This window comes from Cololabis saira, chromosome 5, assembly GCF_033807715.1.
Source record: "Cololabis saira isolate AMF1-May2022 chromosome 5, fColSai1.1, whole genome shotgun sequence".
Lineage (NCBI taxonomy): Eukaryota > Metazoa > Chordata > Actinopteri > Beloniformes > Belonidae > Cololabis > Cololabis saira.
Window position 1 is genome coordinate 23,709,100 of NC_084591.1, and position 26,577 is coordinate 23,735,676.

At 40.6% G+C, this 26,577-nt stretch overlaps 3 protein-coding genes, 1 long non-coding RNA gene and 1 pseudogene across 6 annotated transcripts; all 5 read left to right on the plus strand.

Moving 5' to 3' along the window:
* The first annotated feature begins 2,489 nt into the window (after positions 1 to 2,489).
* anapc13 (anaphase promoting complex subunit 13) lies at positions 2,490 to 6,216 on the plus strand. The gene is made up of 2 exons (XM_061722537.1): positions 2,490 to 2,811; positions 5,246 to 6,216. The coding sequence occupies exons 1-2, from the start codon at positions 2,713 to 2,715 to the stop codon at positions 5,369 to 5,371; spliced, it is 225 nt and encodes a 74-aa protein (XP_061578521.1). The 5' UTR covers positions 2,490 to 2,712; the 3' UTR covers positions 5,372 to 6,216.
* A 5,687-nt stretch (positions 6,217 to 11,903) lies between these two features.
* On the plus strand, positions 11,904 to 14,068 carry LOC133443941 (tubulin beta-4 chain-like). Of its 3 annotated transcripts, none has more exons than XM_061721302.1 (4): positions 11,904 to 11,960; positions 12,633 to 12,744; positions 12,808 to 12,924; positions 13,005 to 14,068. In XM_061721302.1, exons 1-4 carry the CDS (start codon positions 11,904 to 11,906, stop codon positions 14,066 to 14,068), a joined length of 1,350 nt encoding a protein of 449 aa, XP_061577286.1. The 3 variants fall into 3 exon arrangements, with proteins under 3 accessions (XP_061577286.1, XP_061577287.1, XP_061577288.1); XM_061721303.1 differs by having other exon boundaries at positions 12,633 to 12,741; positions 12,814 to 12,924; XM_061721304.1 differs by lacking the exon at positions 12,633 to 12,744 and having other exon boundaries at positions 11,904 to 11,937; positions 12,814 to 12,924.
* A 2,866-nt stretch (positions 14,069 to 16,934) lies between these two features.
* LOC133444668 (uncharacterized) lies at positions 16,935 to 19,944 on the plus strand. The gene is made up of 4 exons (XR_009782729.1): positions 16,935 to 17,025; positions 17,578 to 17,640; positions 19,460 to 19,516; positions 19,598 to 19,944. It is a non-coding gene; the product is annotated as an uncharacterized LOC133444668 (long non-coding RNA).
* Positions 17,892 to 18,010, plus strand: LOC133444923 (5S ribosomal RNA; annotated as a pseudogene).
* A 3,788-nt stretch (positions 19,945 to 23,732) lies between the features above and the next one.
* Positions 23,733 to 24,569, plus strand: mt2 (metallothionein 2). The gene is made up of 3 exons (XM_061722538.1): positions 23,733 to 23,886; positions 23,983 to 24,048; positions 24,380 to 24,569. Exons 1-3 carry the CDS (start codon positions 23,862 to 23,864, stop codon positions 24,469 to 24,471), a joined length of 183 nt encoding a protein of 60 aa, XP_061578522.1. The 5' UTR covers positions 23,733 to 23,861; the 3' UTR covers positions 24,472 to 24,569.
* Positions 24,570 to 26,577: the final 2,008 nt, after the last annotated feature.

Here is a 26,577-nt window from a genome sequence, read left to right on the forward strand (position 1 = left end):
TTCCCTGCTTCCACAGGTTTAACTGCTGAGTTGCAAGAGAAAACTAAGTTTCCAGGGTGGGTGGATGGTCTAACACTGTCTGCCTGCTGATCTTGTGACATGATGCGGCGCCTATAAAAGAAGGAGATATGTTAATTTAATGTTGTCAGCTTTTCACTAGACTAGACCAAGCTCATTTGAGATGGCCGTTAAAGAGTTTTTGTTTTTTGTTCATGAAAGATCAGCTCTACTGTGCACGCTAAATAGTCAATCGGACTGGGACACACACACACACACACACACGAAAAAAAAAAGAACAGAAAGGAAAATAATCACAACGTGTCTCATAATTACAGTGTGGAGAGAAGCGAAAAGTTTAAAACTTAATCTGACTCATAATATGAAAAAAACTGCAAATTGAAAAAAAAAACAATTTTATAATTAGGGATGGGAATCGATAAGATTTTTCCAATTCTGATTCCATTTTCGATTCTGTTTAACGATTCGATTCTTTAACAATTCTGTTATCGATTCCCAATTTGGAAAAAAGGAGAACAAACAGGTCGATTAGCATCAACTTTTTTATATCTTTGAACAAAAAAATACAAGTGAGGTCAACAGGGAGGTCTTAAGACGCCCCCAGCCTTGGGCTCCTCGATTTGTTTTGAAAATAAATATAAAATAATAATAATAAAATAAATATTCTTCTGTAGAAATTAACTACGGTAAATACAACAAATGATTCTGTGGCAATTACACAAGAATGTCCAGTAACATGTTCAACATTTTTGCATGTTGCTAGTGTTTCCTCCCTTTGTTGAAATGTCCACATTGCAAGTCGTCCTTGTTTGGTAAAATATAACCAAACTTTCAAGCATTTATGCCACTTTGTCGCCATGTTTTCCTGCTGGGCGCGAATGCGCACGTTGCCCACTGGAATCGATAAGGGAATCGTTTGCAAAAAAGGCAAACGATTCCAAGGAATTGAAACACTGGGAACCGGTTCTCAACAAGAACCGGTTCTCGATTCCCATCCCTATTTATAATATATATATATCATTTATAATGAAAAAATAAATGAGCAGATAAGAATATCTAACAAATAAAAAAAAGGAAGAGAAAACAAAAGATACATTATAGAGACTCCCAAGTCCTGGAAACATTAAAAGCTAAACTCTTTTATATCATTTTTTTTTTCTTTTTGTAAATCGTGCTCTTAAATCTGATCTGTGCCTACGGCCCTGGCCAGCCTGCTGCTGGTGGGGTTTAATCAACACTACTGCTGACTCATATATATTATTTAAAAAGTTATGAACTTTCTCACCTCAAAATGAAATGTGCTGACAATATCTGCGTCGGTGCCGTCAGCCTCGCTGGTTGTGTGAGGATATTTGATCACAGATCCGCTCAACGAAGCTCACGTCCCACAAGCTTGTTTCGTTCGTTCCCCTGGAAACCGCTGCACCAACACAGAGCATGTTTACTTACGAACCACACAAATAAGTATCCATGACAAACAGCAGCTAACTTTATTAATCAACAAATTGTTTTTGTACAACTGTCAATACATTATTGTCATTAATCTCCACGTAGATTAAGGAAATGACTGAGACAAATTTCTTCTAACTTTCCTCTTTTTAGGAGTTTTTTCTCTAAATACAGATAGATTCCAAAACCAAATTGAAAAGAAATAAACCAAAAAAATATATATAAAGGACAAGACAGTTGAATGTAAATTAAAAAAGATCAATTAATAAAAATAAAAACAGCATAATATGCGAGAGTAAGTTTCATATTAACAAATTCAGCAATTTACAGATGCCGATGGTCTATCGTCCATATATTGTTCAAGTTCTTTTTTGAGTACAAAGAGTTCAGGCTTTCTGTGGATGAATTTGCACTTATGTATGTGAAACTTTGATAAAAATAAAGACAGATTTATAAAAAAAGAAAGCGTCACTATATCTTTGTGATTAAAAAAAAAAAAAATAAATAACATTCTTATAATAAAGATGAAAATTAGAAAAGACAGAATCAGCAATATACTTGTGGAAGTCCCTCCAGAATTTATAAGTGAATTCACATGACCAGAATAAGTGAGTAGCCTATGTTTCAGGATGCCTTTGGCAAAAAGAACAATTGACATCTATATCATTCTTAATCCTCTTTTTAGGAGTCCCCACCATGGATCACTTGCTCTGATCCGTTTCTTACTCTTCATGGGCTTTAAAAAAAAAAAAGTCTGTTTTTCCTCCTTTTCCCACCTTCGTTCAATAAAGTCCATATTTATATTATCTCTTTGACACACTAGTTATATTGTATATAAATAGATATACACACTAAGATTATTTTACGATTGTTCATAAAATATGTAGGTCCAGATAACATAAAAGTGTGAGAAAAGACCGTTTAAACTTGATGCTGATATTTGTTGATAGTTTTCAGGCCGGTTATTTTGCTCCAGCATTTGAAGGCATCATTGCCTACGTCAATAGAAAGCGTCGCGCGGTATGCGCATGCGTACAACCCATGGTACAACCGTACAAATCTTCTCAACAAGCTGTTAAAAGAGGTGAAAGTGTTATTATATTGGGGGTTTATTGATCGTATACTTCGCCAAAATTTGTTACCCTGTTCTCGTATGCTTTGGGAGACCATATCTTCCCGGGAGCGCCAGTGCAGGTCCAGAGAGTGTAGATTTCCTGCAGCAGCAGCAGAGCAGCAGTGCTGGAGATGGACAGTGAGATCCAGCGGGACGGGAGAGTCCTGGACCTCACCGACGACGCCTGGAGGGAGGACAAGCTGCCGTACGAGGACGTCACCGTGCCTCTGGTAAATGCTGATCACAGCCATTTGTGTGAGCTCAACATGTGCAATAACAAGATGTGCAATAACCAGAGGTGTCAAAAGTATTCACATTCATTACTCAGGTAGAAGTATAGATACTAGAGTTTAAAAATACTCCTGTAGAAGTTGAAGTATCAACTCAAGTTTTTTACTCAAGTAAAAGTATAAAAGTACTGGTTTCAAAACTACCTAAAGTATAAAAGTAATGTAAGGGGGAAAAACGCCATTGAAAATGAATGCATCTTAGTATAATGCAAATATATTAAAGAACCATATATGTGTACTATTGAGCATTAACATGTGTTTCAGAGAGCAGGAGATATGATGACTAGTTGCCTATAAGTATTGTAATGGTGCAAAAAGTCAAACTTCAGAGGCATGTTTTCAATCCTAACCTTTATTGGAATGTACATCCAAGTTTAGTTGCAGGAATCTGAGGGAACGGATGTAAGAACAAAACTGGACAAGAACATCTGTGCCACAACCACAATCAAATTCACTCTATCCGGATGGAGCAATTTAACTGGATAGTTTTTTGTTTAAAGGCCGAAATGAAATAGAGTAACAAGGCTGTTTTGAAAATGTAAGGAATAAAAAGTAAAAAGTCGTCTGAAAAATAATTACTCCAGTGAAGTATAGATAACCAAAATTTCTACTTAAGTAAGGTAACGAAGTATTCCTCTGGCAATAACATCTGTCTGTCTACCTCACACACATCCTACCTGCCTTTTTTGCACTGTTTTTTTCGCACTACTTTTATTACCATTGCAATGTATATACTGCAGAGCTGGGTAGAGTAGCCAAAAATTGTACTCAAGTAAAAGTACTGTTACTTCAGAATAATATGACTCAAGTAAAAGTAAAAAGTAGTCATCCAAATAATTACTTGAGTAAAAGTAAAAACGTACTTGGTGAAAAAACTACTCAAGTACTGAGTAACTGTTGAGTAACGTCTGATTTATTTTTTTTAACACAACCATTCAAACAGACAAAAGTACAAAATAATCATCTTCAGGCAAATTAAATCAATAGAATAAATTAATATTAATAAAAAATAGCTTAAATTAAAATAATCTTAAAGTAAATTCAAGTACTTTAATAAACAATAAAATAAATATAACAGAATAAAAAAATAAATTAAGCACAAGTAGCACAAAATTTCAAGCCTCTGTACTTTTCTTTTTTAACCAGGCAGAACTAGAACAAGCCCATGAACTCATAGAAACTCTGTGTGTGACAAAACAAACATTTTTCCCAAAGAATCACTCAGTGATGTCATGAGATTGACGCGTACGTGGATAAAAGGGATAAAAGAAAAGTAACGAGCTCAATGTAGCGGAGTAAGAGTAACAGTTTCTTCTTCACAAATCTACTCAAGTAAAAGTAAAAAGTATAGTGATTCAAAACTACCCCTAAAAGTACAACATTTCCCAAAACTTACTCAAGTAAATGTAACGGAGTAAATGTAACTTGTTACTACCCACCTCTGATATACTGTCTATATTTCGTAATGATATATTTTTACTTTTTTACCCCTCCCCTGCATGTGTGTTAAGTGTACTGCTGCTGAACAAGTGAGTTTCCCCACTGAGGTAGAAATAAAGGATAATCTAATCTAATCTAAAATCAGCATGAGTGTATTTGGTGTACAGGATCAGGCCGTGGTCACGTGCAGGATGTTTTACTGAGGCTCTAACAAAACAGCTATTTGTAATGTATTTCTTAACAACGACCACTTTAAATCCCCACGTATTAAAAACATGAATAACTTGCCATGGTATCGAACAATAACAACAAAGTCCAAACCTATAGTTGGGGATGAGGGATAATAGCATTCCTTCAGTAAAGCAAGGTAGAGAGCTGGAAGTTATAGCTGTGAGAGAGTGTTACAAACTATTGACTGAAGAGTGCAAGGTGTTTCTAAAGAGAAGGGAGACATTTAAGGCTGTCAATATTTCCAAATGCTTTGAAACTACATATTAGTAAGGTGTGCCAAATATTGTACCAGCCAGACTACACTTTGTTGTTACCCTCGTATCTAAATTTACTTATGCTCTTTCAATTCTTAACATGACACATTTTATTAGAAGACTTTTATGATACAGTTTAACTTATTTTTCATTGACTTTGAAAATATTCTGAACTCTACCCTAAAAGCAGTGGTTTTAATTATTTTGACCTATGTTGAATTACACTTATGTTTCTGTCCTGATACTATCTTATAATCTCCTCCATGTTTTTTTAAATGCCAACATTTTAACTGTCAGATTTCTTTTCTGTATCATTACAAGTTGTGTCAACAGCCAACAAGTTTATAAGCCTGCCTAAACCCCTATTATCACTGATAACATTGTTTTGACAAATAAGTGGATATACTCCTGTTTTTCATATCATTTTTGTTGACTCTGTTCTTTACAAGAGCGAACTGCCTGAAGCTGAGCAAGACAACGGAGGATCCACAGAATCTGTGAAAGAACAAGAGATGAAGTGGACAGACCTTGCCCTGCAGAGCCTACACGAAAACACACCAAGCACTGGAAGCTGAAAGACTAATCTGGATTCAGACTGTAACATTAAATACACATGGATACTGGATACATTTACAAGTAAATTATTGTCTGCTTTGTTGGACCTGGCACATTCTAGCTGATCCAAAATAATGCATACATTTCTTTTAATGCTTTGTAATACAGAAAATGTATAAAGATTATCCAATGTTTTTACTATCAGCATGATCAATTAAACATTCTTGACAGTTTCAAAGAAACTGGGTTGTTTTTTTTTTGTTTTTTTTTTCAAACTCACCTGTTAATCTTAGCATCAACAATTTCGTTACAGTTGTTTGACCCACAAATTTGAAATTTTCCTAAGACTTGTGGGAGCTATTTGTGTGAGCTCAAGTACTGAAGGGATCACAGCCATTGAAATACATCCTGTGACTGTATTGCTACATGTCAATGTAAATGTCTCGTGTCTCATTGATTTGTAGTGTAAATTTTCATCACCTTTTGGCATCAATAACAATTGAAAATTGCGAGCTGGTTCTGCAGTGAAACTGTTTTATGTGAATACAAGTAAGAACAAGAAATTATAAATTCAAACGTACGATAAATACAATGAAGCATTTCAAAATAAATTCCAAGAAAAATGTGTTACTTAAATGAACATGTTCAGGGTGTACCCCTACATTTTGCCTGAAGAGAGCTGAGACATGTTGGCACATCTCTGTGACCCTGTAAATGATGGATGAATGGATGGACTATTGATTAAATGTAAGCTTGTTAAATGAAATATGTTTTAAGCTTTACTATGCAAACAGACAAAATGTGTCGCATATCCAAGCTGGAAAATTGTTCCATAATATCGGAGGATGGTGACTAGAGGCTCTAACTGTCACTTAAAGAGCATATTGCAGGTTAGGGTTTTTTCAAAAATTATACCCGACCTTATGTGAAAATGACTATGTGAGAAGTTAATGTAGGATTTAATATGTTTTACAAGACATAAGGACACGTATTCAGAGGAAAAAGTGTCTGATTTTAGCAAAGCTCCTAAAAACGCTTTTTTTTTTTCGAACACCGCGTCATATGACATAGCAGCAGGGAAATTTCTCCACAGCTCTGCCCCATGTTACTGCGCAGACCCCGTACACACGTAGCCGGGTATCTGCTAAACCGTAGATATTTTCCTATGTTTGGACCTGTACCCTACGGCGTAGGGCTGCGTCGATTTAACGCGGCAGTTCCGTGGTGGGACACGGGGGGAAGAACAGATGATCTACAGGTTTGGAATGCTTATGAATGTGGTCGAAAACGCAGATCTTCGGTTATGTGTGGAAGGTTTTCTTTTTTTTAACAACGATGTAATGTGGATACAAATTATTTTATAAACGAAGGGGGGGAAATATTCGGTTTTAAAAATACCCGGCTATTTTGGATGCATTTAATCAGAAAAAAAAGAAGATAATAAGCTTGTTTTCTGTTTAGAAAGTACAAACGTAGACAGATTACAAGTACTCATCCATCTTTTAGGAGTTATTTTCTGAGTTTCTTTCAGGAGCGCACGGGCGGGTGCTGCGGTGAATAAAGGCTGATTTATGGTTCCGTGTAAAATCGACGGCGTAGGTTACGCGGCGCACGCAGCATTCGGTGCGTCGGCGCGTAACCTACGCCGTAGGGTCTGCGTTGGTGTAACGCGGACCCATAAATCAGCCTTTTAAAAAGCGAGTTTCAGCTGTCAATCAAAAGAACGTGGGGGCCCTAACGGGTTCGTAATTATAAGGCTGTGGCCTGTCATATTGGTGTGAATACACATTCACAACCTCTTCAGTGTCACAACTAACATTAAGATCCATTATTTTTCCTATTGTTGAAATTCACCGCACTCCCTGCCGCTACGTCACTTCCTGTTCAGCTTTTTCAGATGCGGAAGTAAAATACTCTCACAAAAACAACTCCGGAGGTCACTGTAGTATATATTTATGCGTATTTCAATGAAAATTCAGTTCCTACATTATTTTCCTACACATTGATTCACAGGGGTCTCCAACCTGCAATATGCTCTTTAAGACCGGGTTACTCAGGAAATCCAAGAGAGAAAAACTATTCTGTGTAGATAAGCAATAATGAGATATTTAAGTTAAGACAAGCAATAGCTTTGCCCTTAAGGGCTTTGCATGTCATACGAGTTATAAAAAAATCCCTGTATTATGTCCAGCTCTGTTTCACTTTGTTTGATGATGTTTATGGTATAAGTTCATGGTAGATGAAGATGAATTTGTCTTGACCAACTGAAAATCAGAGCCATCCAATAGTTTTTTTACTTTGTGCCTCGTAGACGGTGATTTTATTTTCAGATTTCTGAACCTTACAGACATGACAACCACAAAAAATGAACTATGGGTTTCAGTATCAAACTCAAATTGGGGGATTTCACATTTACAAATGTACAGTGGGAGAAATAAAAAAATCCAGACATACCTTTTTCTTTTTTTTTTGAGATTGCATGAAATAAAGTGGAAAATTATTTATACAAACTTCTGTAGGAAATGTACAGGACTGTATCAGAAAATTAAAATATTGTGATTTTCTGTAATGCAATTACAAAAACAAAAATGTCATACATTCTGGATTCATTACAAATCAACTGAAATATTGCAAGCCTTTTATTATTTTAATATTGCTGATCATGGCTTACAGCTTAAGAAAACTCAAATATCCTACCTCAAAAAAATAGAATATTCTGGGAATCTTAATCTTAATCTTTTTGACCTATTTCACCTAACCATATTTGTGTTTTCAGATTTATTACATTCTTTGTGTATTATTGTGTCTTGTGATGAAAATCAGATCACTTCTGATTGCAGTTACTGCAGAAACCCAGTTAATAGATATACAAATCATACATGGAAAAACATTACAACTTTGACAACAACACCTCTGGATTATCTCCATACCCTCTGATTCAATTATTGTAATATTTAAAGACGTTTCAAACTATATGATCTTGGACTGGCTCAGCAAATATAGTCCAGGACCAACTGGAGATTGTTTGAAATCTACTCGCTATATTTCAGAGTTAACTTACACAATGTTTTTCTATAAATCAAATGTTTCATGTTTGTGAAATAACACATAAAGACGCACTCAAGACAAGAGCATGACCAGAGTGTTGGCCTTTTATTTTTCATGATGAAACAATGAAGGTGAACTTGCAGACACGTAAAACGTTCAGGGGCCAGCAAACATGCTAAGACAAGTGTGACATCTTCTAGATTAATGTAAATGCCAAATAATGTCAAATGCAGATCAGCTGTGACTTGGAAGAAAATACACATGAGCGATACTCAAGCTTCAAGCGAAGGAAAAGAAAGTGGAGGAAGGTTCTGCCTCCTTGGAGGAGATGGAGGTGAGACGCCACCCCGGAGGGAGGAGGAGGAGCTGGACTGGATCTTTGTGAGAGAGATATTTTACCAAAGTGATATTTTTAGGCAAGGCAAGGCAAGTTTATTTGTATAGCACAATTCAACACAAGGTAATTCAAAGTGCTTTACATCAACATTAAAAGTGGCAAGACACAATTAAAACATAAATAACAAATAAAATCATAAGAAAAGAGGTAAAATAATAAAAAGCACAAGTTGTTAAAAAGTAAGGGCAGTAGAGTACAGCGGGTACACATCACATTCTTAAAATGGATAGAATTACGTTTCTATACGGTCAAAACGTACAAAGACCGGGTCAAATACAGTATTACAAAAGTACGTTGTTTTAGAGAGAAAATAGTCAAATGTCTCCTTTTAAATCTCACATTTAATGGGAGCTCTGAGCGAGAATGAATGATCCCCAATGAAAATGTTGTTTGTTGGTTTGTTTTATGATTTCAGGCTTTTATCAAGGATAACGGCGAGCCGAAAGTGAAATAAGGGAAGCAGGAGCAATATGAATCCATCTTTAATCATTACATCCAATGAGAACGGGATCGTATCTGCACTCGTACCTGCTGTGGACCAGGAGATGCACATCTGCACAGAAAATCACACATTTGCCTGACACTGCTTTATTATAAAAGTTTATTTTTGATTCTTTCAGAGTTGACAGAGTTGATTTCATCATCCAGAGCATGACAACAGCTCATCCAGTCTTGTATAGACAGATGTTAGCAGTTGGATAGTTGAATCAGATAAATGAGCATGTTGATGATTCAAGAAATAAATGTTATTTGTGTGGATTTGTTTCTTTGAGCTTTGTGGTGTGTACCACACAAGAACAAGCACCAACACATGTAATCAGAGGGAAACTTCTGGGTCTCATTTTTCACTCTCCCTCACCCCGGAGACGCTGCCAGTCTGGATCCTGAACCGGCACATTAATCACACACCAGACGACCCTGCGTTCCCCAGTCTGGAGGGCTCCGGCACCTCGGGTGTCCGTGAGACGCCACAGATCTGAGGTTTGGACTCCAGGATCAGGAACCTCTTCTAACCCAGGGAGGTTTTGTGTGGAGGAAAGTGTCCGAAGCTGCTCCTCAGTGACGCTTTATTACAGAGCGTCAAAGTTCAGACCTGGAGTTGATCCTCATCAGCTGATTTCCAGTTTCTTAGAAAGCGAGCCACGCTGCTGCTGACCAAAGTCATTTAGTTTACCTCATTTCTTATATCTGGGTTGGTGTTTACAGGTGATAAAGAATGGGGAACATTTTGCCCTTTAAGTTTGACCAGAACAGGTCTGTCATGAACTACGATGCATCCTATCACTCCTTCATGTACAGGAGATCAATATAGGCAAACAGATATAACATCCCTATAGTCCACTAAACATGTCTGCAATACTGTGTACCCTCCGTCAAACTCTCTAAAATGTTTAATTTGCTGATTATTTTCGTAGTTTTTTTAAATACGTTCGGCGATTACTTCCACTTTCATCTTCCGAAACATGTATGGTATTTAAAAAAACCTAAATATTCCTCATGCTCCTTTAAAGGAGCCTCATGCTCCTTAAAAGGAGCATGAGGCTCCTTTTAAGAAATGAGACTCTCTAGCGCCACCCTTCGCCACGACGGCCGTTGGGGGTACTGCAGCCAACAGCGAAGCCGGCACGGGAGAACAGGGAGAACGCGCATGCAGCGTCATGTGACGTCACATCCGCAGGACAGCGCGGGAAATTCGGCCCCACAATTGCAGCACATTTTGCAGCAAACAGTCTGTTCAAGGCAACGGAGAGATACACTAGAGGGCTCATTCTTTTTGGTTTGGAACGCTTCATCTGACATTATTACTAGAAAACTTAAAACGTATACAAATTTTTTTCATAAATCCTGCCTCCAGTTGAACTCCAATCAGATCTTGACAGGGTGAGTACCTGGAGTGATACTTGGTTACTGAGCCCTGAAAAGTGTAAGCATCTACATATTACAAAAAAAGGTAACAGTAATGTAAACTATAAAATTGGAGACATAGTGGTCAAACAAATACAGGAGGAAAAGGACTTGGGGGTCACGATTGACAGTACATTAGAATTCCAAACCCACATCTCAGATAGGGTCAAGAAGGCCAATTCCATGTTGGCTATAATAAAAATAACTTTTTTAGATCTTAATAGTGAAGTGCTGTTACCATTATATAAAGCTCTGGTGAGGTCTCATTTAGAATATGCTAACTCTGTTTGGAGCCCTTACAAAGTTAAATACATTGAAAAAATTGAGGGTGTTCAGAGAAGAGCTACGAAACTAGTCCCAGGTCTGAAAGGGTTATCCTATGAAGAGAGACTAAGAGCTCTGAAACTGCCAACCCTTGTATACAGGAGACACAGAGGGGACATGATCGAAGTATACAAGCTTGTACATGAGATATACGATGCCACAGCCGAACCTATTGTTCAGTTCTGGAACAGTACATATGAACTGAGAGGAAACTCTTTGAAGTTGTTCCCTCAAAAGTGTCACTCAGAGAAGAGGAGGAACTTTTTCACACTGCGCGCAGTCAAAGAATGGAATGAACTTCCAGAGGAAGTCGTGCAGGCCCAGTCTGTGAACTCTTTCAAGAACAGACTGGATAGGTTCTGGTCAAACAAAGACTTTTTGTATGATTTTAGAGCTGATAGGTGATGCAAAATGGAATCAATTAATCTGTGTGTGATTTTATGAAATGTTTTGAATGTAAATTTTAGTCCTATATATTTATTGTAAGTTATTCTTGATACCGATGTAAAGGACACATGTCCTGTATCGGTCAATTTATTAAACTTTATTAAACTTTATTAAACTTTAGTGAAGATCTAATAAAATTGGTATATAATAATATTATATAATAATATTATATAATGTCATCTTGTTTGGGCCAGGATAAATGAAACTTTGAACTCATTAGTTTAGTTTAGCACCGGCGCCTTTCTGAGTCCTCTTGCAAAGGCGTCCATGGCGCCGATGTGAGCGATGAACAGTTGTTACCCTGGCAACACGGTTGTTACCATGGTAACAACTCCCCCTCCCACCGGCAGGAAGTGACGTCAGCAAAAGCCCGACCCTTGCACCTGCAGGAGAAACTCGGCTGTTACAAGTGACTAGAGTCGTGAACAAATATGAGGGAAATCGTGCATCTTCAGGCTGGCCAGTGCGGTAACCAGATCGGTGCCAAAGTAAGTAGGAACATGTATAACCTGCATCCGAGAGTTTGATTTTTTTATTTAAAAGGTCGCTCCGGCTTCAAAAGCCAGTTCTTTGTGCTCGTTGCCGGTCTCTTTAAACGGTTAGTTTAAAGAGAAGGACTGCTTTAGATAACGATTCTTTTGACATCGTAAGTATTTCATGTCAATTTTTAACCAAATTAAAAGTTTTATTTAAATGTAACCTTTTTTACGATTTTTAATTAACTACTAAACGATCATGGGCGGGAAAATCAGTCTTCAAACTAAATAAGCCTTTTCCTGACACCAGCACAAAGGTTTAATCCAAAAACGCTTTTTTTTTTTTTTGCTTTTCTTTCTGCTAAATTTTGGCCTGTTGCAAAGTGAAAAGGGAGGCCTTTGTTCGGAAGGGGTTTGATCTCTTTAAAGCAGCTAAGCGTTTTCAACTGGCAAAATGAGGGTGGGTTAAAAACTGATGTTTGTTCATTGATGTTGATATTTGAATGTTCATTGATGTTGATATTTGAATCTTCCCGCGGGTTTGGTGGAGCGGCGGTTGATGACGTCAGAGAGCCATTAGAATTTTCCCGTCTTTAGCGCGGCAACGCGCGCGCCTCAGCCGCCGCGGCGGGAAAGGACGACGTTTTAATTTAACTCTTCTTTCTCTGCGTTTTTGTGCTGTAGTTTTGGGAGGTGATCAGTGATGAGCATGGCATTGACCCAACTGGATCCTACCACGGGAATAGTGACCTGCAACTGGACAGGATCAATGTTTACTACAATGAAGCTTCAGGTAAGTAAAAAAGGATTACATTTATTTTTTTCCTGAAAAAAATCAAATTAATTTTTCTTCCTGTCCCCGAAGGTGGTAAATATGTGCCCCGTGCTGTGCTTGTGGATCTGGAGCCAGGCACCATGGACTCCGTGAAATCTGGACCTTTTGGCCAAGTCTTCAGGCCTGACAACTTTATTTTTGGTGGGTTAATATCTTAAAGTGTCTTGTATTTTTATTTTTTTTCCCCCTCACAATAACTAACTAATGAATGTTTTTCCTAGGCCAAAGTGGTGCTGGCAACAACTGGGCCAAGGGTCACTACACGGAAGGTGCGGAGCTGGTGGACTCGGTCCTGGATGTGGTGAGGAAGGAGGCTGAGAGCTGCGACTGCCTGCAGGGCTTCCAGCTCACACATTCCCTCGGTGGCGGCACCGGCTCGGGTATGGGCACCCTGCTCATCAGCAAGGTCCGGGAGGAATACCCCGACCGCAACATGAACACCTTCAGTGTGATGCCTTCCCCTAAAGTGTCTGACACCGTTGTTGAGCCCTACAATGCTACGCTGTCGGTCCATCAGCTGGTAGAAAACACAGATGAGACCTATTGCATTGATAACGAGGCGCTCTATGATATCTGTTTCTGTACTCTTAAACTCACCACCCCAACATACAGTGACCTCAACCATTTAGTCTCTGCTACCATGAGTGGCGTCACCACTTGCCTCAGGTTCCCAGGGCAGCTCAATGCTGACCTGCGCAAGCTGGCTGTAAACATGGTGCCATTCCCTCGTCTGCACTTCTTCATGCCAGGCTTTGCGCCCCTCACAAGTCGGGCTAGCCAGCAGTACAGATCGCTGACGGTGCCAGAGCTCACACAGCAGATGTTTGACGCCAAAAACCTGATGGCAGCCTGTGACCCGTGTCACGGTCGCTACCTGACAGTGGCCGCCATCTTCCGCGGCCGCATGTCTATGAAGGAGGTAGATGAGCAGATGCTTAACATGCAAAACAAGAACAGCAGTTACTTTGTTGAATGGATCCCCAACAATGTCAAGACCGCTGTCTGTGACATTCCACCAAGAGGCCTTAAGATGGCTGCCACCTTCATTGGCAACAGCACAGCTATCGAAGAGCTGTTCAAGCGCATCTCTGAGCAGTTCACGGCTATGTTCAGGCGCAAAGCTTTCCTCCACTGGTACACCGGGGAGGGTATGGATGAAATGGAGTTTACTGAGGCTGAGAGCAACATGAATGACCTGGTGTCAGAATACCAGCAGTACCAGGATGCCACTGTTGAAGAAGAGGGAGAGTTTGAGGAGGGAGAGGAGGAAGAGGATTTGGCCTAAAATGCAACCTCATGTGTGTTCCAGTTTTCAATGTTCTGAGGAGGATTCAGCCTAACCTTTCTGTTGCCGCACTCATTTTTCACTTTTCAATGTTAAAAAAAATGCAATGTTCAATGTTCTGAGTTGAGGATGATCTGGCCTGAGTTCAATGATAAAAATGTAGTTCTTGTAATGTCTTCCTCACTCAAACAAACACTTGTGTATGTTCAGTTTTCTGTGTTATTAATAAAAGTTCTGCAGCTCATTTGCCTTGGTTTTTGTTCACTATCGGTACAGTAAGTTCTAATTCTGTAATTGCCACGAGCTGAATAGCTAACTAGCAATTGAAGCTGTAACGGAAGCTGTAACGGTGAACGTGATTGTTCTGTGGTTGGTCATCATGCAGATGAAAAACAAAACTCAAATTACTTAAAAGAAATCCAAGTGACTGAAAATTTCACTCACATTGCATCGTTACTTGCATTCCTATAAACATGATTATTGGAATAGTGCATGTTATATTTGGGCACAAGAATAGGCAAGAAGCAAAGCCAACTTTGGCACAAGGAGTCCCATTTGAATATAACAAATAATTTAACAAATCTTTTATAAACTGATGTCCACGTGTAAATTCAAGGCCTTGAGACGACATCCACTGCCAATCCAGGAAGCAGGAACACACGGAGACACACGTCAAGCACTGGAAATCTTCAACAAAAAAAAGCACAAACAAAACACGAAACCGGCACAGAGCCGACCAAAGCACGAACAGCAATCGACCCAAATCTTGAGATCTGATCGCAGTCTGAGCTAAGCTACCGCTACCTAACCCCAAAAACTACAGAGCAAGCATGCAGGTGAACAAGCCAGTGTGTATGTCTATGTATGTGTATGCGTGTATGTATATGATCATGCGTGTGTGTGTGTGTGTGTGTGTGTGTGTGTGTGTGTGTGTGTGTGTGTGTGTGTGTGCGTGCGTGTATGTATATGTCTTTGTGACTATGTGTTTGTGTGTGTATATGTATATGTTTGTGTGGCTGTGTATGTGTGTGTATATGTATGTGACTGAGTGGCCATACATGTGTGTGTGTGTGTATGTGTGCACGCGTGTGTAAATGTCTTTGTGGCTGTGTGTGTGTGGTGTGCGTGAGTGTGTATATGTCTATGTAGCTATGTGTATGTATGTGTATGTGTATGTGTGTGTGTGTGTGTGTGTGTGTGTGTGTGTGTGTGTGTGTGTGTGTGTGTGTGTGTGTGTGTGTGTGTGTGTGTGTGTGTGTGTGTGTGTGTGTAATAAACCAAACAAAGCTCCACCTGAAGTGTATCTATAGTGGGGGAGGGGGGGGAGCAATCCCGCCACCCGTGAGACCAGAGGCTGACAAGGAAGAACCCGGAACCCAGGCCACCAGCAACCCCACAGAGGGGAGAAGTAGGAGGGAGGCAACCCACCGCCTGCGAGCCCCCCCCCCGACGCGGGAAGAAGCAGCCAGAGATCCCGCGGCAGCGGACCGCAACCCAGGCAATCCCCGGCCGCCGACGCGGGCAGGTGCACCCGCCCCCACGAAAGTGGCCCTCCAAGACCAGAGGGGTGCCCCGCCGCGGAGGCAGCGGGGGGGACCGGAGACGGGCCCGGAGAGAGGGAACCCCCCAACAGGGCGATACCCGTGCAAGCCCGACAACGGAGGGCCCCAGACCCAGGCATCCCATTCATTCATCCATTCACCTATCCGATACCTATACTAATAATAAGATATACTATACATAATAATAATAATAATAATAGTAATAATAATAATAATAATAATAACCATCTTTGTATAATATAATATTGATAAATTATTAAGTTTTGTTGTCCTGCCAATGGAGGCTCAAATCCTCCATGGCAGGAGCCTTCCACACCGCATTCTCACCGTCACGCACCGTTTCCCCCTCCCCGGGGGGGTCCAGCACCGCCAGAAGTCACCCCAGGCTGCACGGCAAGCCCCGCCAGGCACGGGCATCACGACCCACCTATCCCAGGCCGGCGAGGGAACGCGGATGATGTGGGACCCCCTCCCGCCCCTGGTGTTGAGTGCATGTGATTAATGCCATAAAAACAGGGAGGGGGAGGGCCAAGTATCGATTTGACACCGACCCCCGCTCCCGAATTACGTGTCCTTGTCAAATGTATTTATTAAGTGTTGAATGTGCAGTGTCTACATTGCTGTTAAAACCGTGAGGCGGGGAGTGCCGGGCCACGTGGGATAATGCCCCCCACGACCCCGACCCCCGCCCCTTCGCCTATGTGCGTATGAATCGTGTAGGGGGGGGAGGAGGGGGAGCAGAGGCCGAAGCCAGGAAGCAAGACCAGCAGAGCCGGCCCTGGTAAGACACCCACGTTCCTCCACCGGCCATCCAGTAGACGGGGGCCGGCCCTCCGAGCCAGGCCAGGGCCCCACCGTACCTCCACGGGCGCCCCCGGCGCCGCTGGAGCCCCCAGACGGAGGGGGAAACGGTCCAACATCCCCCCATTCATACTGACAACATAAGACATAGACACCGGGGAATGGTGCCACCCCGCCGCCGCACATGCACTTGGACTTTACCATTACCATTACCAAACTGTGCGTTACTCCGTTATTTCTGGTTACAGTGAAGCTTTTTTCCCCTGCACGCGGAGACCAGAGGAAAAGTAGTGTGTGTGCATTCAAAAACATGATGGTCATGGCGAGCCAAAAGAAGGCGAGTTTCACAACGTGGAGATATTGTCATTACAGTAATCTTTGGATTTTGCGGGGGATACGTTATAATAATGTAAAAGCCCTTATATGTGTCACGGTCTGAGGTTGAGTGGGTGTGTCTGGCTCCTCCCCACTTACCTGGCAACACCTGCAATCACTCTGGTGCAATCATGCCCACAGCATTTAAGCCTCAGTCCCTCTTCAATCCATGCCAGATTGTCTTGTGTTCTCCAAGCCTTCAGCCGTCTTTCAAGCCAAGTGAGTTTTCCAAGTTTTTGACCCTTTGACCTCTTGATCTTTTTCTGCCCCCAGACCACGTTTTTGCCTAAGCCCTTGCCGGTACCTCTGCCTTCGCTGACAGCTTTTTTGGACTTTGACCTTTGCCTGCCCCTCGTCGGATTTTTGCCTGATCCTTGCCTGTTCTGATTTTTACAATAAATCTTTTGAATCGTTTTCCCTTTGTGTCCATTCCTCGTGTGCCTGACAATATGTTGGAGTTAAAGGGCCTTAACCATGTGCAAAATGCTGTAGGATCTGAGTGGTTGCTGTGAGCACGTTGAAAAATGTGTGGGTAGATGGTGCTCTAGCGCCCTCTGCTGGTTGAAAAGTCATACTTATCTCTTTTTTTTTTCTTTGACCAGTGTATTTGTTTCCTTGTTGTCATTTTTTTTATTTTATTTTTTATTTTGTAAAAGCTATTTTGACGTTTGTCTTATTTTTATTTTTTTTTGTGATGTCATGACCGAAAATAAACTGAACTGAACTAAACTGAGTTACACTTGAGCTTTCAGCATTTGCATTGTTTTGCAGTGACACACGGAGGAGGTTTCAAGATCACCAGCTGAGACTGCAGATGGATGTTTGGATTTTCAGGTGACTTTCAGCAGGTGGATAGCATCTAAGGCAAGGCAAGGCAAGTTTATTTGTATAGCACCGTTCAACACAAGGTAATTTAAAGTGCTTTACATCAACATTAAAAGTGGCAAGACAATTAAACAGTAAATAACAAATAAAATGATAAGAAAAGAGGTAAAATAATAAAAAGCACAATGCCTCGCCAACAAGGGATCGGGGGTCACCACATGTTCAACACTATGTAAGGGGGATTTCAAGCTGCAGCTTTTGCTTATGGCCATACCAGCCTGAATACGCACAATCTCGTCTGATCTCGGAAGCCAAGCAGGGTCGGGCCTGGTTAGTAATTGGATGGGAGACTGCCTGGGAATACCAGGTGCTGTAAGCTTTTTCAACCACCAGAGGGCGCTAGAGCTCCATCTACCCACACATTTTTCAACGTGGTAAAAGCCACCACTCACATCCAACAGCTTTTTGCACATGGTTAAGGCCCTTTAAAGCGACACTACGTAACTTTTCCACCTTAATATCATATTTCCAGAGTCATTGTGATGGTACATCAACTTCCTACAGGTTTAATGACACCTCTGTCATGGTCTGAGGGGGTCTGTATCACCTTCACTGGCACTATGTAACTTTGAGGAGCATGGTAGGAACCCTGCCACACTAAAAGACTACAAATCGTTACGACTTTGACTGCTTTACGGCATACGTCACTTCCCCCTCCTTCCCGATTCGCAGTCGAGACGAAAATGGGCAGGGCGTGGAGCTCAGAGCTCCGCAGAAGCTGTTGCTGCGTTGTGGCTGCCGCTGCAGCAGCTCCACACAACAGACGTGGGGAAAAGATCCTAATGGTTTAACTTTTCAACGGTTTCCTGCTCGGAGGCAGAGCCACGCAGGCCAAGTATCTGATATAACAAAGTAAAAGAGTGAAAGAGTCGTCGGCTCGCTTTGGATCGCGGCTGTAACGACCTTCCACACAGTAAAGCCTGAATTATGGTTCTGCGTTAAATCGACGCAGACCTACGGCGTAGGGTACGTGGAAACGCGTAACGTACGGTGCGTGTCGCTGCGTACCCTACGCCGTAGGATCTGCGTCGATTTAACGCAGAACCATAAACAGCCTTAAACCACAAACACTCACACAGACCGGGGCGGATCAAAACAAGGGTTTTATTCCCCACTTCGCCAGCTAAACGCAGTTGCTGGCCAGCTCTCTGCGGTGCAATTAACCCCAATCTTCAGATAAAACTAGTTTGTTGAGGAAAAAAATATTAACTCTTATTTGTAGCTGCAGAGGAAAAAAATAATCTCACGAGGAAAACAAAAATATTCGGAGCCTCTTCCGCATAATATAGCAGTCAAAAAAAAAGAAAAGAGAAGTAAGAGGGATACAAAACATGTACTGTATGTTGTACTATTATACAAATTTATTGAAACACATGGCTCTTCAGTAGGGATTTCATATGAACCCAAACGTTAATAATCATTATTTTCTCCATATCCCGCTCCCTGGCTTCCTTGTTTAAGGTATCCCGGTAAATTCCAGTTCCTTTCCAGCAGTTTAACATCTTTTTTTTTTGCGTTCTGTCTGTTCACTTGGTGAAACAGAAAAGCGTCCCGTGTTCTCTCATCAAAACAAATGCAGCGACGGGACAGGAGTTTTCTGGCAGTACGCGCTGGTGCTCATGGGAAACGTAGTGTTCTTTCTGGTAAAACACTACCGCTTTTGTCCAAAAGATGCCGCCAAAGTCAGAAAAGCTGAAAGTTACGTTGTGCTGCTTTAAAGGGGATCTATTATGAAAAACAGTTTTTTCTTGTTTTAACATATATAAAGGGGTCTCCCCTCACCCTGCCAACACAGGAAAGATGAAATCCCATGAATTTCTGCAAGGTCTGTACCCCCGCCCTGCAGAATTTTCCAATGTCATGTGACTTTCTAAGGGCTGTTCTGAATGAGCGCTCATTTCCATAGGTCGGCCTCCGCTGCTGAAACCACGCCCACAACTCTCTCTGCCGTCTGGAGCTTCAGCCATTGTTCAGAAGCGGTGACTGTTTCCACAGCGAGGGGACAGTAAACATTAGGTTTTGCATCGACATTTACCCTCATAAAAGGATCAGTGCCCAGAGTACGGACCCGGCAACTGCACATGAGCGGCTCTATTAGTACCGTAATACATTTTTCTTGTGTTTATGATTTCAGATCTTCCAAGCAATGCACCTGAAACTGTTCAACGACACATTCAGAAGAAGCACGGTCCTTCCTTGAGCCAGCAATAGTGCATAAATGTTATTTATATATTTTAACAATAAAGTTGCCATTTGTGAAAATTCAGTGTTGTGATTTCTTTACAGTTAACATGATTCATTTGTCTTCTAACATAAATGAAATGAGGAATCGGAGTAAATAACTGTGGTGTACCTGTTTAGAATTAAATTAAATCTTCCTGTGTGAAGACGAGGTGACTAAAGGCTGATTTATGGTTCCGCGTTACACCAACGCAGAGCCTACGGCGTAGGGTACGCATCGATTTAACGCAGAACCGTGGACACGCTTTGCTACGCAGCCACTGCTCTTCTCCCCGGAGCGACGCTTTGTCTCCTCCCCTGCTACACGTCATTCAAGCAGCCAATCAGCACAGAGCCTCATTATCATAGCCCCCTCCCCTCACCTCACAATGAAGCACAGAAAAAGGCTTTACAAGCGGTAAAACTAGAGACATAGCCCACAGGCTGAATTTCTGATTTATGTAGAAGAAACAAGCTTTAGATTGTTTTTAAGACATTCAAGGCCTTTTTAAAATATACATTAAATGCCATAATATGTCCCCTTTAACTCCAAAAAAAGGCGCTTTTACATTATCACCAACAAATCAACGTCTTATATTCAACCCTCACGCACAACGTTCCTCTGACAATTCTACAAACTAAACCTTTTACAATTTTACTTGATTATTTTTTAAATCCAGCAGGTGTTCCTGATGCCTCTTACTCCAACAAAGCCACCTCCTCGCGTGAGCTCCAGGAAGACATTCACTGACACTGAGTCCAGTTGAATAAAGCTTTTGTGAATTCTGATGTGGTCCTTGTTACCGGCTCAGTGAACGTACCACACCTGTTTCTGGCTCTGTGCAGATGCATGGAGCCTTCACAGCCACTATATGGGGCTGCCAAGTTGCAAGATGGGCATAAATATACAGAAATCGTGGGATATTGAAGTTATCTGTGGAGCTGAGCTATTGCAGGGATGTCTGGCGAGATGTTCAACACCCTGAGGTTTGTCAGACCTACAAACTGTTCTGAGTGACAGAAGGAGGTTCCCCTTATCTGTCCAACCTTGTGTTTGACCTTATATACAGTACCTTAAAGTGGATTGTATTTTTATGTTACCGTGTGTCACGTTGTTACAAGATAAATCTCAGCGTCTCGATAATCCGCAGTTCTTAGTTTGCTGTTCTGGTGGATCTTCTCAGTGCAAACCTGAAAAACGTCAGAGAAAAATAGCATGTAAATAGGTATTGCCGCTCTCTAAAATTGTCAGCTGATTATTCCTTCCAAGTCACAGCTGATCTGCATCATTTGATGTCAATTATTCTAGAAGACGTCACGCACACACACTTGTCTTAGCATGTTTGCTGGCCCCTGAACGTTTTATGTGTCTGCAAGTTCACCTTCATTGTTTCATCATGAAAAATAAAAAGCCAACACTCTGGTCATGCTCTTGAGTGCATCTTTGTGGGTTATTTCACACACATGAAACATTTGATTTATAGAAAAACATTGTGTAAGTTAACTCTACCCAATTAATATTACTACAAGTGATAATACCAAGTGAAGTAAAAGTATCAGACAAATACATCACTAGTGGAAGCAGTAATAAAAAAAAATAAAAAAACAATACAGGTCTGTAAATTGCTTTTTTGTCAATAGTTTTGCTTTTAGTTGTATATAGATATTTCATATAACTTTTGTATATAGATATTTTAATTAGTTTTTGTATAAAGTTGTTGCTTAGTGTAAATGAAACTTTGAGTTATTATGTGCAAACTGCGTGGTTATTTAAATTTGAAGTTTGATGTTGACTGTTGTACTTATAATTCATTACTATTATTATTTATTAACTTATTTACAGAATTTATTTTGTGGTAAGGGTATTTATATTGAATTTACACATTTTGATTTATTTTTTTGCATTTATTTAGTTATTTATTTATTTTATTTGTTATGTGTTAAGCATGTAACTTGGGTGACATGCTATCTTATAAATTAAATACAATGGTAATGCTGTTCGATTTCTTTTCGAAGCATTATCCATATAAAACCTCGCCAAGGGCGCCACATTGGGAAGGGCCAGCTCTGGTCCTGTCGATAAGTTTATTGTTTCAATGACAAAATTTAAACTTCCTTTAGTGGTCACACGGTGGTTACAACGATCACATTGTACAGTGTGACTCAGCTCATTACACCTCAGCTGATTACTCAGAGACGCTACTGGAAATTGCTCGAATGATAAAGTACACAAGGTTCACGCGTAAAAGGTGGCGAGCGCAAAAGATAAAATAAAAAAGTGCAACGATGCATTCAGGTTCCATCTGTCCCATTTTCTGAAAATTCGACTCCATTTTGGCCGACCAAAGCAACCAAACTCAAAATAATGATAATAAGAATAAAAATAATAATAAAAAACAAACAAATAAATAATAATTTCTGTGTGTTTTTTCGAAATTATAACAAGCATTCTTAATATTTCAAGGGTGAGACATAACCATAATCCAAGGATTTTAAGAGCAGCATCTTGTCCCAAACGTTTCTGTTATTGATATTCGGTGTTAAAAGCTCATTAACCACATTGAGAATTTCTCAGAAGAAAACAATTATTATGTGTCCCGTCGTTGTGGCGTCAGGCGGTCTCCCACGTGCCATTTGCGCTCGACTCGCTCTGGAAAGTTACTTTCCCACAGTGCGGGAGACGTGAAGGCAGCACTTCACCACGGCCTGTTTGCTCCCGGGCCGCCGGGTGCAGAGCTGCGGGGAACGGACCTGCGACCGCGGCGGGGCCGTGTGCACACACACGCCGGAACATCCCAAATCACTGCTATTATCCGACTTAAGGCTGATTCATGGTCCCGCGTTACTCCAACGCAGACCCTACGCCATAGGCTACGGCGTAGGCTCTGCGTCGATTTAACGCGGAACCATAAATCAGCCTTTATGCCGCGTTCCATTTTTCCTTGGAAGTGGGGATTTCCTAGCCCCCAGTCGGAATTTTCAACTGGAACGCCCCTCGAAGTGGGATTTCCCACTGGGAAAGTGGGAGAGTCTTCACCACCCCCGAGTTCACATTCCAAGATGGCTACCCCGGTTGTAAACAGTAGAAGAGAGCTCTGTAAAAATTCTTAGCACTTCATTCTAGTTTTGGTCACACTAAATCAGTCGTATTCAAGTATTGTTCGGCATATATATGCTGCTATAGTGTACTTTACATTTTTCATGTGGTATATGCGAACTATAAACTACTTTGTAACTGGAACGCTGATAACTCGGCTGTGACGTCATTCCCAGTTCCGAGTTCCGACTTCCGAGGTAAATGGAACGCAGCATTAGCTTCGATGTGACATCATCTTCAACGTCCCACTTAATATTTCCGACATTTGGACAAATAATTTAATATCAATTCATTACATTTAAATGGATGAACTTTAAAGACGGTTTCTAATCAGTGTGGGTTTCAATTTATTTATTTATAGGCTATATATAAAACAAACAAATAACCACAGGATGTTATATATGATAAACCACAGGCATTAAAATCAGTTTAGATGAAAGCTTAATTAATGTCAATTTTTAGACCTGTTCATGTAAAACACAAACCACGATCACGTGACTACCACCTTAAACCTTTAATTAAGTGAGATGTTAATCCTCCTTTTATACGACCTATATGTTAATTAAGTCGATGTTGTATTTGTACAGAGTGGAAGTTGTCTCGTTTAATGCTCGTAAATCAAAAGTGTATAGTTTATTGTGATGGCAGTCTGCGGGTCTCCGTTATTCAAAGAGTCGTGTGCACAAACCTGAGTCTGCATCCTGCGTGACAGGCGTGTTTTTCACTTTTGCACTCGGTTCTGTTGTACACAGAGGGCTATAAAGCACCCGCCCCATCGCTCTCAATCACATCTCACCGAGGAAACGAGAATCACCTGCTTCTGCCTCTGCTAACCAGCGACACATCCACAAAAATGGACCCTTGCGATTGCGCTAAGAGTAAGTACCTTATTTTAATGTAATTAGACTGAGATCGTTGTGTGCCCCCATGTAACTGTCTCACATGAGACTAACTGCCTTGTTTTTGACACTCAGGTGGAAAATGCAACTGCGCAGGATCCTGCTCCTGCTCCAACTGCTCCTGCACCAGCTGCAAGAAGAGTAAGATTTCTGTCTGTGTGTGTGTCCAAAGTGAATACGAAATATTAGAAATTCTAGGGTTTTAGAATCAGAATCAGCTTTATTGGCCAGGTTCGAACATTGTCCAACAAGGAATTTGACTCCGGTAATTAATTGACCTTGACTAACTGGCTGTTAGACGTCTCATGTGCCCTCAATTTGTTTTGCATCTCAAATTTTCAAGCATTAATTTCAGCTATTAAACTGGGCATCTATATAATATAGCCACATGCAGTTTGTCCAAGTTCATTAAGATTGTATTTAAGAGCTCCTAGATGTGTTCTGTTACTAATGACTTGTCTCTACACTGCAGGCTGCTGCCCCTGCTGCCCCACAGGCTGCCCTAAATGTGCCTCTGGCTGCGTGTGCAAAGGGAAGACCTGTGACACTGCCTGCTGCCAGTGATGACCCTGTGCAGTAACCCCGATTCTCCTCCCGAGAACCTTAACACTTATTTTCCATTATGTAGGCACAGAATGATTTTTGTACTGTCTTTGGTCCTGTTTGGTCCTGAAATAAACATGTGATTTATGAACTAACTACACGTATGGCTTTTTTTGGGGGGGGGGTTGATTCAACCCGGTTGAAGTGCTTAAAGCCTCAAACGCAAAATGGCTTGAAACAAGTCAAGCAGACCTTGGTTGATCAACTTTCATCTGGGAAAGCATCTCCAGAAGTCCAGTTGCTTTGGTGTCAGTGTTGCATGATCTGGAGGGCTGCCTGCTACAGGTCCTCTACTCTGGTCCCTGGTATCTGCTGCTGCCCTGCATGTTTCCCTGCAACACCTGATTCCAATATCAGCTCGTCATCAAGGTCTTACTATTTTTCAAATGTATTAAAAATTTGGCCCCAGAGCCACTGTGTTTATTCAGAGACAAAACAGCAGCAGAGACACCAGGAGCTCTACAAACTGTAACTGTCAAATACCTTACCGCAGAACAACATTCGGACAATCGGCTTTCTCAGTAAAGAGCGGTCATCTCTGGAATGGACTCCCGAATGAAATTAAATTGGTATCAGATAGCAGAATCTTTGCATCCATGGTTAAGAACTGGCTGAAAACACAACAGGATTGTACCCACTTTTGAAATGTTACTGTGTGTTGTGATGCGTGTTGGGAGGGAGTGAATGAGTGAGGGAGTATGTGTGGAGATTGTGGGATTATGTGACTGTTTATTTTGTGATTGTTTTTAAATAGATGTAATTTTATATTTTGTATTATAGGTCCTAGATATTGTATTTTATTGTTAGAAAAGCCCAACTAGGGACAGGAGTTGCAAATTAGCAATAGCTATAAACTCTATGTGCAGAACATCAGTTGCTGTCATTGTACTGAAACTATGTTTAAACTGCATTGTCCCTATCAACTAAACCAATAAAATAAAAAATAAATACTCATGTTGATGAGACAGCCACTTTAATAAAGTTGACTAAATGGGGACCCATCTAAAACATGCAGGATATTGTCTACACCCATGTATAGACATTTTTTTTAGATATTACTTTCTACTTATCTTGAACTGTCGCTTTCTGTTTCTGTATGTGCCGCAGCACAATAATTTCCCAGTCCTGGGATCAATAAACATTTTCAGTCAGGAATGTCTGTACAGTGACTTGAGACATAAGTATTTACCACGAGGACTTGAAATTGTGTGTTCTCTATAGTGAGACTATTAATAGGGTGTGGGTTTTTTTTTTCCCTTCGGCACAAGCACTCTAGAGGAGGGGCGGGCAATCCTGGTCCTCGAGGGCCAGTGTCCTGCATGTTTTAGATATTTCCCTGCTTTATTGCACTATGATACAAGTGACTGTCAACACAATTGTGCAGACCTGGATAATAAGCTAATTACTGTTTAATTAGAATTAAGTGTGTTCGGAATCAGAAGTTTATTGCCAATTAGTTTAACACACAAGGAATTTGTTGTGGTGATTGGTGCAATACAAAAGAGCAAATATTAAAGGAAAAAATGTACAAGTTGGTTCTAAAGTGCCGGAGTAATGAGTCTGTAGTAAAAAAAAAAAATGTACATGAGGTGACCTGGGATGTGCGTTAATGTGACGCATAATTTCACAAATGGAAAATGGTATTTGCTCACAACTTCTCTCATTAGTCAACTTTATAGAACAATAGAATAATTACAATTAGTAGAAAATCAGTATTTAAAAGTAATTGGTTTGATAAAGGCCTTATGTATGTAACTGACTTTATGGATAGTAAAGGGATTCTTTTAAGTTATACAGATTTCCAAAAAATATATAATTTCAATTGTTCTCATAGAGAATTCAACAAAATATGTAGCGTTATTCATTTACCATTAATTCACCTAATTTAGAACTTTTTGGTATATACTACAGCTTCAAATGTATTACCAAATCTATTAATCGAAGGATGTACTCTGACTGATAAAAGTGTGGTAACAAGTTTATTTGTCATTTTTTTAAACCCAGATTGTTCCATTATTTTTACAGAAGGATAATTCGACAGGATTCTTGCATGGTAAATATAAACAC

Bases quoted from the DNA above. Each gene is read 5' to 3' on its own strand.
- anapc13 (XM_061722537.1), top strand. From the start codon at position 2,713: ATGGACAGTGAGATCCAGCGGGACGGGAGAGTCCTGGACCTCACCGAC. The intron at 2,812-5,245 runs GTAAATGCTGAT...GTTCTTTACAAG, and splicing joins AGGACGTCACCGTGCCTCTG to AGCGAACTGCCTGAAGCTGA.
- LOC133443941 (XM_061721302.1), top strand. From the start codon at position 11,904: ATGAGGGAAATCGTGCATCTTCAGGCTGGCCAGTGCGGTAACCAGATC. The intron at 11,961-12,632 runs GTAAGTAGGAAC...TTTGTGCTGTAG, and splicing joins GTAACCAGATCGGTGCCAAA to TTTTGGGAGGTGATCAGTGA. The intron at 12,745-12,807 runs AGTAAAAAAGGA...TTCTTCCTGTCC, and splicing joins CTACAATGAAGCTTCAGGTA to CCGAAGGTGGTAAATATGTG.
- mt2 (XM_061722538.1), top strand. From the start codon at position 23,862: ATGGACCCTTGCGATTGCGCTAAGA. The intron at 23,887-23,982 runs GTAAGTACCTTA...TTTGACACTCAG, and splicing joins CCCTTGCGATTGCGCTAAGA to GTGGAAAATGCAACTGCGCA. The intron at 24,049-24,379 runs GTAAGATTTCTG...TCTACACTGCAG, and splicing joins CTGCACCAGCTGCAAGAAGA to GCTGCTGCCCCTGCTGCCCC.